Source organism: Pelmatolapia mariae, linkage group LG6 (assembly GCF_036321145.2).
Source record: "Pelmatolapia mariae isolate MD_Pm_ZW linkage group LG6, Pm_UMD_F_2, whole genome shotgun sequence".
Classification (NCBI taxonomy): Eukaryota; Metazoa; Chordata; class Actinopteri; order Cichliformes; family Cichlidae; genus Pelmatolapia; species Pelmatolapia mariae.
Window position 1 is genome coordinate 27,745,804 of NC_086232.1, and position 13,756 is coordinate 27,759,559.

The window sequence follows — 13,756 nt, forward strand, 5'->3', positions numbered from 1 at the left end:
GGTGCATTCCTTTCCCCATAATCTGATTTATTTGGCTGCTTTAATGTAAATCATATCTATTCTTCTTTTTGCCTCTTTCTGACCACCTCTCCCCTTGTTTTTCATCACTGTGTTATTCTAAGACTACACGCATGGGAGACAGAGAGAGAAGCAAAGTATGAGTCACAAAGCTCACACTGAAACACTGAAAATATGTCAACAAGCAGAAGAGAGAGTCAAAGACAGTGAGGAGGTAATAGGTCCACTGGCATTTCCTTGTAATTTTAGCAGGATTAAGATCTGGCTCAGCTGCCTGCAGCTCATGCCAAGAGCTGCTGAGTCCAGTTACCAGAACAAAACGTGGAGTGGTGAAACTTTAGCAAACACCATACAAACAGATACTGTATCACCATTTTATCATTAGAGAATATAGCTTAGATGTCTGTGTAAGGAAATACAGCCACAGGCATTTAAAAATAGAGACACAGAGGAGTTGCCATCTTTCTGAAGTAGAATCAGCAGGGATTTTTTTTGTTATAGGTGGCAGTAGAGTATGATTTATGTTTAGGCTGCATGGGGAACTAGCTGGTTATATTTTAGGTAGCCAGCCAGGGAGGTTCTCATGTGACACTATTAAGAGAAGGCGAATAATAATAATGGTAGTTGTTGATTTGGGCCAAATGAAGCAGCATAATAAAAAAAAACAGCTCATCTCATCTTTCTTTTTCTTTTTTTTTTCTTTTTTGTTAAGAAAATGTAGCCAGATAAACTGGTAGTTCAGGGTTTTTCCTGGATCAGAATAGCACTATGACTTACAACAACAAACACTCAACACATTCTTATTCCAGGCTGTCAAAAACTGCTGTTCTGTCAGTTGCCTCTGACATCTCACAGATTTGGCCAGTGGTGCCTTCACATGCTGGTTATGGCTATATTGGACACCTAGAGATAAAAATCTGTTTTAAGAGAGGAAAAAATGATCAGCTTGTTACTTGGTTGGGTTTAAAATAAACCTTTTTTTAAATTGTTAATATGACGCTTAGCCACTGCATTTAAAAGTGGACCGCATATGATAATCTGGGAGTGAGAGACCCTCTCAATATTGTCATATCTCTGTGCGTCACAGAAACGATACCTAAGGGTACCTTGATTTTTATCTTTGAGACACCAGAAGCTTTGACAAAACAGCAGTATTTGATTCCCTGGGAATGAGAACCGGCTAGATCAGCCCATATACTATAAAGGCTCTGAACTTTGTTATCCTACAGTCAGAAATATATGATTTTTCTCATCATTTGTTAAATATTATGCAATCTGAACTCATTTCATTACAGTGCTGGTAAGTTTCCTTTAATCTTACTTTGGCATAAGTCCTCTTGGGGACACTGCGAATTCTTCTGTGCAGGAAAAACCCTGTAGTTACAACCTGCTGACTGACACTTTGGAATGCAAACTCAATTAGTGCACAGCCAAGTTCAGATAAGTGTAAAGCTGTTTGAAGTCACAGTCATGTAGCCTAATAATAAAAACCTCTACTATATGTTTTTTTTTCCTACAGAGCAGACTATTGAGTTGAGTTTTAGTGTAGAATTACTCAACTATTAAGAAATAAGTAACCAAAAGTAGACAACACACCAAATCGCAGTTTGTTTCTGTATTTCTGTCTCTTATAAGAGACTCTGTGGCAGTGGCCGACTCACAATACAAGTAAGGAGTAAAGCATGGAGTGGAAGTTGTGAGAATGATTCAGATATTCTGTGGAGCTAAGCTAATAATGGTTCACGTTATAGAGAGCCCACTCACAGGCCCTTTTTCCGACATATATAGAATTTTTGGAAGTTACATAAGAGTGCAGAGGAAATGGCATGACTGGAAAAAAAAGTTGTTTTGTCAAATGTTAAAGCAAAAATAGTTTTGCTTTTTAGAGCATCGAGTTATAACATTGAATTATAGCATATTAAAGTTATTTATCCAGGTTTTACCTAAGAATGTAAGCAAGTAAGCACCTTATGAACGTGAAGAATTGGATACATTTTCACTGATCTTCAAAGTTGTCACTTGTCATAGCTGTGAAATGTAAACTTTACAGGCACCAAGAAAAGTATCTTTTCTCAGAATGCATTTTTGAGAGGATTTTCTGTGCCTCCAAGCTTTATTTCTTCACATCCCATAAATGAAATGCAAACATGTCAGTCGCCTACACTGATTTTTCTGAAGTCCAAGCCATATGAGGTATGTTGCCTACAATGGCTGTTTTGTCTGACCAGCCCCCCAAACACATTCTGTTTAACAACATAGAACTGAGTAACTCAGTGAGGGTTTTTTTTTTTCTTAAAAATTAATTTTCTATCATATAATCACTTTATTGTATCTGCTGTCTGCTCCTCTGCTCGAAAAATACATTACAGCCAAGATATTTCCTGACCTCATTAAGTAAAATGAACAACCAGTGCCTCCAGCTTCTTTTCTATCCCCTCTCTCCCTCTCACTCATGCTTCCTGTCTTCTATTTGATCTTCTTTTCCGCTATGACTAACCAGCACATCTTGTATTTTTGACCTATCTCATGCAACCTGCTGCATCACCGAATGCAAACTGTTTCAGTTTTAGTGACAACCGTCACCTTCCTCCCCCTCTTCACAGCCCACACATGCACTGTCCTCTTCTTCACCGGGAGTCCGACTTTTAGGCAGGCCGGGCTTCATATGCAAATATAGCCTGAGTGGGCGGCAGCCGAGAGCCGAGTGTGCAGCAATGTGAGAACTCTCACAAGCCCCGCCCACAGCAGCCAGTTGCTAAGCGACCACCTGCAAGGAGGAGGGAGCGAGGAGGAGAAGGAGGAGGGGCCATGAATTCAACAACTGTTGCCCGATCCGAGCTCTCGCTGTGTGAACGCGAGTCAGCCGGCGAACAAGTGAGCGAGAGAAAGTGTGTGAGGTGCAGAGAGTGTGTGTGTGTGTGTTTGCGCGTGCACGCGTTTGTCAAAAGAGAGGGAGAGAGAGAGAGTCTGCGCTGGTGCGGGAAAAGCCAGTGCAGTGTTTTTAAAGAGAAAGACACAGCCTGCCTCGCTCCTCTGCCTCTCCGTGGACTATACCACTACCGGGGACTCACCCTTTGGACTATTCCGTCGTTTCCGCCTCCCCCCCTCCTCCCCTAACACTTGCCTTTGAAGGGAACACCTGTGCGCGTGAAAGCCAAGACAACGGACTTAGCCCTGGTAAACAGGGCGGCTGGATGACTTCAGTGGATCACGGTTTGGCTGGTGGAAAGAGGGAGACTGCCGATCATGGACTCCCCGCACTAGTTAACGGGGTAAGAGACCAGAGAGTGCAGCAAGCCTGCTGAAATGTGAGGGTGATAAAAGATGACTTGACAGAATGAGAACAAAACACAGAAAGAGGTCCGCAGGGAGAAGCTGGGGTTTAGTGAAAGAAAAGCAGTTTACGCGTTGGGGGAAAGAAAGCTGAGTTAAAGGGGAGTTAAGGGGGGTGATGCTTCAGCGGCGGTCCATTGTCCCCCGGTTTGTGTGTTTGAATGTGAGTGTTGCACGTAGTTGACCCTGCCTCACAGCTTGCCTGTCTGTGTTGCTCAGCTGTTGGTGTCATGCCTGCACACTCCTGTCTCCTCTCTTCTTTTTCCTTTCTCTGCTTTCCTGTGTCCCCCCCCCCCCTCCTGTCATATTCCCTCTGCTTCCTTTGCATCCCAGCATCTCTCCCTGAGGGTAATGGGATTAATTGGAAACTAGGGTAGCTGGAAGGAGACACGGAGAATGACAGAGAGAAGGATCAAAAGACATGTGAAGTGAATGTCCAGGTGTAGTTTATTTAAAAAAAGAAAGAAAGAAAGAAAGAAAGAAAGAAACGGAAAGAACAGCAGATAAATGTGACAGTGAAAGTTATTTTCTACAGTTGTGTTTATAAATGTCAAATAAACTTATCTATCTAATCATCATCATTTTGTGGCATTTCATACTTAAAAATTCCCATCAGCTGATATGAGCCAAACTTCATTAATAACATCCCACAAAACTACAGATTTCCCGTCACATGACCACTGCACATATACAAACTTCTCTTTTTATACATTTAAATTGTTTGCAAATGCTATGATTTATTTAAGCACGCACACTTAAAATACATGGAAAATCCTTCTTGATATTTTTTGCACACATTCTTGTTTGCTGTAACTTTTGAGCGTATTTATTCAACTCTCCAAAAATAGAAAGGCAAGGGGAGTTTTATTTCTATTGTCAGTGGCAACATATCATGACGTCAGACTCTGTAGTCACTTTGAATACACCTGCTGCTCTGTGACTGGACGTTACATAATGAGATTTGTCCTCTCTTAGTTGAGCAGGAAAGTTGCTGTCGATTCCCCCGGACCAAAAAAAACTAAAACATTCTCCAAAGATCTTTCTACTGAAAAGACAAATGTGTTTAATGGCATACACTTTAACAGATTTGCTTTTTACAGTAATTTGATGTTTGTTTCCTGCACTAAAACCGCCCCATAGCCAATTATTTGTACCAGTGCACCTGTATTTCTCAGGGACTAGAATAACTAGATTAACATGCAGTTCTGAGCCGTACTCGGTGAATGAAAGCTAATCTCCAGGAGCCACAGTCACTCCTCTTACACAATTTCTTCCAGGCCTTCTAACACAGTGCTACTGAGAAAAGACACAAAAATCGATAGACAAAATGAGCAATTATCTAAACAGGACCATTCATACTGTAGCTTCTTTGTCACTGAGATCATGTACTCTAGGTTTAAAAATAAATATTAATCGAATGCTGTTGAAGCTCCCCTGGCTCTCACCATTTACCAGTTATAAGTGTTTTAAAGTTACTTTTTAAAAAAACAGATAATACGGTTTTAATGCAACCGCCTATGGCAGACAGGGGCTAGACCACCTGCTGAGTGTCTGCCAAACAGCACGCTGAAATGCTTCCGTTCAATAGCCGACAGCAAGTGGGCTCACAAGCTGTCAGTTAAGAGAAAGACAATGCACTATGTTGAAGAAGGATGATGTCCTTTTTTTCCCCCTTTTCTTTGGACGTGAGTTTGATGACTCATAAAACACTCTAGACACAACACTCTCAAGCTGTGAAATAATGAACCTGAACAGTAAATTGGACAGCGAGTGTTAAGTGCTTGTGAAACTCCAAATGAGTCAGTGTTTCCTCTTTTCTGGAAAGATAACTAACTTCTCTTTTTGCTGGTGATGATGATGATAATTCAAGGGAAACATTAATCAGTGGATTGCAATGCTGAGGACAAAAAGATGAAACAGTCATCAGATTTGATGGTATATTAATTATTTAAGTCTATAATGGATAAAAATATGATTGAGAGTAATTATTTTCTCCTTTTTTCGTGTTTTATATCTCTGGGTTTTAGACTGATAAAGCATTTGAAGTTGCCGCATCTCTTACAGTCATTGACTGCAGTACTTACAGGAAAGCATGCATGATTTTGATATGACAGCTAATACCAACTTCTTTGTTTTGTTTGGCAGGAGCACATAGCACATGTCAAACGAGACCAAGGGCAAATGAGCTAATTCACATACCTACCCACTTTGTGTGACAGCTTCTCATAATTGCACTTCCTCGTAACATATACCTTGGGTTAAACTTAAATTATTGTGACAGATGCTTACACAACTATTATCATTTTAACAGTTTCATTTTTCAAGATGAAACAGACGGTCACTGGGCTTTAATCATTGGTCAAATTGGGCCTGCTTTTTATACCATTGTCATTATATATAAGGTATATTTTTATTATTATTTATCATTATGAAGTGTTTGAAAACCGACACACATGCTTTATTGGTAAATATCAGTGTCACCAGCAACAGTGAGAAGCAACATTTAACTAAAACTAAACTGATATCCTTAATTTTATGTTTTTTTCAGTGTAGTGAAATTTATCAACTCTGCAAGCTTCAGGAGGCTTTGGTGCATGTTGAAACGAGGATGTGTACATGAGCTGAAGTAGTGTTTGTATTATGATACCTTATCTATCTGAACTTGTCCCTAATGCCAAACCCCCACATTATATTAAAAATAGAAAACACATTAAACTAACACAGAAACTGAAGATAAGCCAAATTTGCATTTTTCTAGTTTCGAGCTTTGGCTTCAAGGGTCTGTTGGTACCAAGTACTGTAGGTAACCAACATGTACACAAAAGTCTTCCTGTCCAAAAAAACCCAGCCTGATGATAAAACGTAGAAGGGATGTCAGGATACCAGGAAAGTAGTAGTTTGCACCAATACCGATTAAAACTGCACGATTTTTGATACCCAATTAAATACCGAAACCAAATGATCATTCCATGTATTTAAACATAAACTCATTTATTAATTTTGAAATTGTTGACATGGTAATGGCAGATGTTTATTTAAATTGTTGACGTTGTATTTTGTTGAGTTGACACCGAGTCAAATGTTAGGATGGTTGCCGAGTAGCCTACTGATGTTACTACAAGGTATAACATTAATTGCGTAAGCGTTTATATACTGTTGCCCACTGCAAACATTTAAGCCTGTGGCTGTTTTCTCAATGTATCACAGTCACAAGTGTCACATTAAGTAATGTCCATTTTTTGCCCCAGTGGACCAATTGTTAAAAAAAAAAAAAAGAAAAAAGAAATTTCTATAGAAAATAGTGAAAAAACAGGAACTTTTCAGTGTGTTAATTTTTATTGTTGATCTATAGTTTTGGTGCAGAGTGAATGGCAATCAGGAAGGTCTTTTAAAAGTTGTAAAACTTATGAAAATACATTGAAGTTCAATATTTGTGCCCTCCTTCACATTTTCTAAAGCCATCCAGTGGACCAGATTGGAGTCTTTGCCAGGCTTAATCTGGCCCCTGGGCCTTATGTTTGACAACCCTACTATATGTAGAATAAAAACTGTGTTACATGGCTATAGTAAAAACTTTTCAGTCATGCTGAATCATCTGACTGAAGCTTGAAGTTAAAATGAGAGCATCTGCCAACATAAAAATAAAATTGAGTCACTTGAAACTTCACCAAACTGCTCCTCCCTTGCTCTTAGCTTCCTTCATGTCATTCAGTCTTTCAAGTCAAAGCGATATTTAATCCAAATATCAGATCAGTGCATCTTCAACAAAAACTAAACATTTTCAACCAACCAAATAAATAAATACACTGAGATAAACCTAGTCGCTCTAAAACACTTCAAACTCAACTGAATCAAAACTAAAACTTCAAAATTAAAACTAATGACAAATATAACTAACTCTGATCAGAAACATATAGCAGTTGTTTTTACAAGCTGCTTGTCCTCACTGTTTTGTCACTTTACAGACATGCAGTTCTCAAATTTATGAACACAATGAACTCTGGCACATTAATCATAGGATGTATTTCAGGTTCTCCCTGTTTTTATTAACCACTGCCTTGAACCGTCTAAACTGAATCTTCATTCAGTCAATTCAGAAATACAGAAGCAAATACTGACACGTGCACAGTGTTTTAACTCTAGGGGCATTCGCGTTTCACTGAACGTACCTCCACAGAGTCTCCAGTGTGTGTCTGCAGTCCCTCCCTACAGTGTCCTTTGTCCAGTGTGGCATTTCTTGTAACTCAAGTAGCTACCTGAAACAAACGTCTTTTTTTTTCCCATGTTTCAGTTATGGTTATGGCCTAGTGATGAATGAGCAAGAAGACAGTGAGGCTGTAAAGAGTCTCATGGTTTCCTCATGTTTCAGCATTTCAGTTAGACGTGTGTGTATTTGTGTGTTTAATTCACACAGCATTTCAAACAGCGTTGACCTAAACGGAGTTTAAACATGAGTCAGATATGATTCAGGAAGAATAATGCTTACTGTTGAATCTGAGTAAGGCAGTTACACAGGCAGAAACATGCACATTAAACACAAAGAGCGGATGTTTAAGGAATACATGTAGGTGTGGCTGCAACCGTCTCTCATCAACTCAAGGAATACCGAATGGTTATTTGCTTTACAGATTAACCTAGTGATAATTTTGGGCCCCCCCCCCCCAAAAAAAATGAGGCTACAAAGATGATCATCAAACAAAGGTTAAAAAAAATGACAAAAAAGATAATTTTATTAGTTGCTAACAAGTTATTTCACCATTTATTTATTTGTAAATGTAGCCTTTTAAGTTCTTATAAAGCCTCTTTTGCACTCCATCTGTACCAGAGCTTCTTCTCTGACAGGATCAGAGGCTCAAGGTAATCAAAGCACCAGGCGGCAACAGAGTCAAAATGCTGCATATCAAAGCGGAAGCTTAACTTTTCAGGTTTTAGGTGAATACTTTTGTGGCGCTAACAAACGAGGAGCAAATAGATGTTTGGAGAATAGAGAGTAAAATGAACAAAGAGCGAGAAACTGGGGGGGGAAAAGCCTCTGCAGAGAAACGCCTCTTATCTCTGTGGCTCAGTCTGACAAACACAAGCAGGGAGACACTGCAGCTCTCAGTCTGGATTTCCCATCCTGCTCTTCTCCTTCAATCCCACTTTCCATTTTCTCTTCCATCTTTCCCCCTTTCATTCTGCCTCTCACTCATCTGCTTATCCTCCGGTCCTTTTACTGCTGACTCACTCTAAATCAAAGCTTCATCGGTTTGGATCGATCCGCTCGACAGCAGTTCGTGCGTCTGCTCATCCAAACCCTCTTCAAAGTGGCGTAGCACTCCATCTTTGTTAAGCCTTCTCTATGTACCGCACGACACTTGTTTTGCTCAGTAAGACAACAAAAAGGTGGTTACTGTCTAACTAGTTATTCCACAAACCTGCAGCTGGAACAACACCTTTTTAAAGCCTTATTGAGACGTATAATTCCTTTAATCTGGCTTTGCTCATATGACATCCCACAAATATGTTCTTTAAATATCCTTAAAGGGTGGTACCCAGAAAAAGATTTACTCTCTTAAAGTCATTACAAACTGCAATGTCTCCTGAATAAAATTAAACTTCAAATGATTGAAATATGTAAAGCAGTCGGCTTGAATCAAGATTTATGTTTAAACCAGTCGTCGCCTTCTTTTTACATTAACATCACTTAATTCTTGAAATGCACGGCTGTCCACATAATTCTCCTCTTTACCAGAAGAGCAGATTAATGATTTGTTCAGCACTAAAATGGTATCGACCTTCAGCACCCAGCATAGACTAAATTGGCGCGAGAAGATGTGAATCCCTTTAATTGTGGTCATAATAACGTTGTAGTTGTTTTCCAACCGGATAAATCCTCGGTGGCTCTGCTGAATGAGAGACTGAAGTTGCTGTCACTATTTGTGTGAGTGCTTTGCATATGTGCATTGTCAGCTTTTATTATGCACAAGGATGTATTGTAGCCATGTGTTAATTATACTGAAAAAGACTCATTTTCATTCAGTGTGCTTACAGCAAACTTTTTTTTAGAAGATGTGTATGAGAGTGCACAGCTGCAGATGCAGAGTGGACACGCTCGATTTTGGAGAATATTGTTGCCTAAGGCAAAGTGTGAATGCGCTAACGGTTTGTTTAAAATGTAACCACTCTTTTCTTTTAATATTGCAGGCAAAATAGTCCTGAAATTGCTTTAGAAAAAACATCTCAATTTTGCCATCTTGTTAGCACAAACCATCCTTGAAAGCAACTGAAATGGAAAAAGTTGCACTGTGACAGCTCTTTCTGAGGTTTAAAGAAATGAATACACAAATTCTGAAAAGAAGGGTACTCTAACGTTCGCCTTCACTGACGCTGACACTGCTCGGGTTAAAAAGATGTAGAGACCATTCTGTGGGAGTCATCAATTTCTCTATAATGTTCCCTCAGCTCATAACCCATAATAAGGTACCTGGACTGAGTGGTCACTAAGCAGTCTGGAGTTTTGCAAAAACTTGCCAACAGCACAAAGCGCCGATTAATTTAGTCGATACCTCTTCAGAGAGCCGCACCTCTGCTCATGATCTGCCTGCTTGTTGTTGTTGCCTCAGGGTCCAACATAACAACACTCTGGGGTCCTCTTCAGCTACAGCAGGGATCTTTCTTCTGCTAGGCTTTGCTGCCCAGGCAAAGCAAATACAGTACTTGTAGTATACCCCAAGATAGGTTTACCGCCACCGGATTCCTCCTTCCTTCTTTTCTAGGACAACACCCAGATTCTGTAAAATCAAGAATGTTCAGATATCCCTATGTTCTCTATGCAAACGAGATACCAATCTCTCCTGTACGTCTTTAAAATCACTTTAAGTTCATAGGCTAAATGTTTGTTTAACAAACCTGAGCTCTTTTGATCATAAACCTTCCGTTTGTACTGGGATCCAAGACTTAGAGCTGTGAGTACATTGTTTTCTCGATAACTGAAACCAAATCATTGATTCACCGCCCGGCGTTTTGAGGTTTTCAAAGGTAAACTTAAACTTTTACTCAGCTCTTTTGCCAGCTTGAATATGTCTTCTGAAGCCTCTCTAGGACTGGGTTTGTGTTTTTTTTTAACACTGTTTGATTGTGTACTTTAATCATGATGATTTACTATAGCTATAATTAATAGAGTTGATCTTTTTGTGCTGTACTCACTCTGTTTTTATGTTGTTTTATTGCCTTTATTCCCATTTTACCTGATTGAGTTGCTTTTGCATCTTGTATGTGGGTGGGTCTTTTGACTTCAGGTCACAACACTGGGGAAAATGCTGGGTGTGAATATTGGTAGCAACACTTTGTGTAATTGTATAACAAGAACACATCTGGATGTTTCTCTCCTTTCTTATAATCTGTTACACACCCTCATTTTGTAATGAGAAATTACTGTATACTGTTTGCCTCCCTGGTAACTAATACTCTAGTATTACAAGGGTAATGGCTGTGCAGTAATATCATTTGTATGTCACTGTTTTTTTTATTGCTTAATCTTCCGAAATGTTGCTCAACAACTCTAGCACGAAAAGTGCATGACTCAGTGTTGTGAGTTTCAGGGTTGCGCACTGGCATTATGTCATGCAGTCTCAGCTGAAAAACTAATGTCACTACCAAGCTCAGCTGAAAGTTTATGATTGTAAAATTATTATATGTTTATTTTTTAAAAACTCAAAAGTTTTGAAAGGAATAGCAGTGCTTATTCTAGTTGGTTTAATTTACATTTGGTTGCTTTCTATTTTTTTCCCTTTTGTTTCTCTCTGCTGTTCATTTTCTGTCTTCTTATCTCTTTACTCCTCGCTGCTTAGATTGTTGCAGTGAATATAAATAATATCTGATATTAGTGCATTCTCTTCTTTTTCTTATTCATGACTGATTCTGCACAATTCTGTCTGTATTTCAAAATGTTTAGTAGCATTTAATGGCATGCTTAAAAGCACTACTTATTATAAATAAATGACAATCAATCGGCTTCATGTTAGCACATCTACAGTGATTTGTAGTTGAGTAGTTTGTTTTCAAACCCTGTATGGTTACTAGACATGGTTTTACTAAGGGATGGCTGGATGGTGAGCATACACATAAATACTGCAACACACATGAAACTATCTTTAGCTTGCAAACAAATACACTTACTGTATAGTCTGCAGTGAACAGAAACCTCAACTAACAAAAGGCCTTGCAGGAAGGTACTGATTGTTCTCTCGGCTTCATCTCTCCATCTTGCTCTGTTGCTGATGTTGGCCTCGCTTGGGAGAAGAGCAGGAAAGGAACGATAGGACGTCTGTATTTTAACTGGGTCAGACCCTGCAGCAACAGGCTCACGAAGAGATCAGAAAGTATTTTTCCTATTTGATTTAAATATTGAGATCTGTGTATAACAACGTTCGTGCTGTGCAGTATTACAGCAGAAGCTGGATGCGTACAACATTGTTTAAATTGTTTTTAATGTTCATTTTTTGGGGGAGGTATTGATAATTTATGAATAATATGACTGATTTGGGGGCAGCACGGTGGCACGGTGGTTAGCACTGTTGCCGCACAGCAAGAAGGTCCTGAGTTCAATTCCTACATCAGGCCGGGGTCTTTCTGTGTGGAGTTTGCATGTTCTCCCCGTGTTTGCGTGGGTTCTCTCCGGGTACTCCGGCTTCCTCCCACCGTCCAAAGACATGCAGCTTGTGGGGATAGGTTAATTGGATAATCCAAATTATCACTAGGTGTGGATGTGCGAATGAATGTGAGTGCGAATGGTTGTCTGTCCTTGTGTGTTGGCCCTGCGACAGACTGGCGACCTGTCCAGGGTGTACCCCGCCTCTCGCCCCATGACAGCTGGGATAGGCTCCAGCGCCCCCCACGACCCTGAAAAGGATAAGCGGAAGCGAATGGATGGATGACTGATTTGGTCAAATCAAACATTTAATATCTGGATTTTAAAAAAATCCCCTTTTTGGCCAAATGTGCCAAATGAGATGTGAAGGCATGCCAGCCTTCAGATCGAACAGCTACAGTTAAAAGTACAGCAGATCTTGGCATCCTCAGTTTGTCAGTTCAAAGCCAGTGGCAGTTCAGATGATTTTTTTTTTTTTTTTTTTTTTTTTTTTTGCTTCAGGGAGTCGAGCAACTCAAAATGCTCGGTAGGCTCATGTTTTGGCAGTTGAAGCCCCCTGGCTGTTCTGGAGCAGGCGGGTATAAACAGAAGCGTTCAGTAAACGCATACAAACATGCACTCATAGGCAAAGCTCCTTCCTTAATCATCACTTTTTTAACAGTCTCATCAGGGTAGCTCAAAGTGACTTGTAGAGTACAAAGTGTTTCTGGTTGAAGAAACAAACACTGTAGGATGTAACTGTCCAGCAGCGTCTTTGCCTCAAACGAGTGCTGTTAGAAGAGTTTGCAGCCTAAATGATACCACGTGATCTTCCTGGATGAACTGAATGCCGAGGATGCGTTGGCACCAAATTAATTTCATTGTGAATATTATGAACACACTCTTTAATAGTAGTGCTGAGCCAGCAACAGCTGTTTATCTAAAATGATTGAGTACATCAGAGGGAGAGCTTGGGTTGAGCAGGTTGGAGACAAGGTTAGAGAGGCGAGGCTGAGATGGTGGCGGCATGTTAAATATGGAGATGCCAAACATGGGGAAAGGTGGAAGATCGCAGATGAGTTTCATGGCTGTGGTGAAGGAGGACATGAAGTCAGATGATCCACTGTGGTGGTGACCCCCGAAAGAACATCTCTTGGCAAGTTTACGTTTCCCCCCGCAAACCAATATTTCATTATTTCATATTTAATTTGACTGTTCTGATTGGACCTTTTTGCACATTAATCTGTTGAGGAAACTCAGTTACAGTTAAATCTCCCAAATTTATCCACAACTGTGGCGATGAAGTGAAATTATTTTTTACATGTCTGTACGGAGATCTGGTGTCGGTTATATGCCGTCTTCATGCACCATATCACCTAATTAAAAGGGCAAGTCATGTGGTTTCTCTTTGTCATAGTGGCAGCTTGTATGTCTCCAAGTTACTTTCATTTCCTCTGGTCTTATCTTTAGGATTGTATTCAGCATATAACCCATATTGTCTCACATTTCGGTACCAAAATGAATGTAAATGACACAAAAAGGCAGCGTGTCAAAATGTTTACTTTGGACAAAGTTTATTATTACGCCTTCATTACCACAACAATGCATGGTGTTCCGAGTGGTGTAAAGCTTTCCAGTTAATGTCAGTATAGCGCTGTAATGTTGATGGTATATTCTTTGCATGGGCGTGATTTCTGACATTTCCAGCCTCTGCCGAGGAGCATTTGAAAAACCTTCTCTTGTCTCTTCACAACAGGTGTCACGTCGCCCACTGTGTTAGCTTGTTCGGTTTTC

General features: G+C 39.9%; 1 protein-coding gene across 2 annotated transcripts in view; it reads left to right on the forward strand.

Moving 5' to 3' along the window:
• The first annotated feature begins 2,847 nt into the window (after positions 1 to 2,847).
• Positions 2,848 to 13,756, forward strand: part of rab11fip4b (RAB11 family interacting protein 4 (class II) b) — a 28,771-nt gene continuing 17,862 nt past the window's right edge. Inside the window, exon 1 of one of the 2 annotated variants that reach the window (XM_063476486.1) lies at positions 2,848 to 3,290. In XM_063476486.1, the coding sequence (XP_063332556.1) occupies positions 3,213 to 3,290 (78 nt within the window). In that variant the 5' untranslated portion in view covers positions 2,848 to 3,212. The remainder of the gene's footprint in view (positions 3,291 to 13,756) is intronic. The other variant, XM_063476487.1, reaches the window with a different exon arrangement.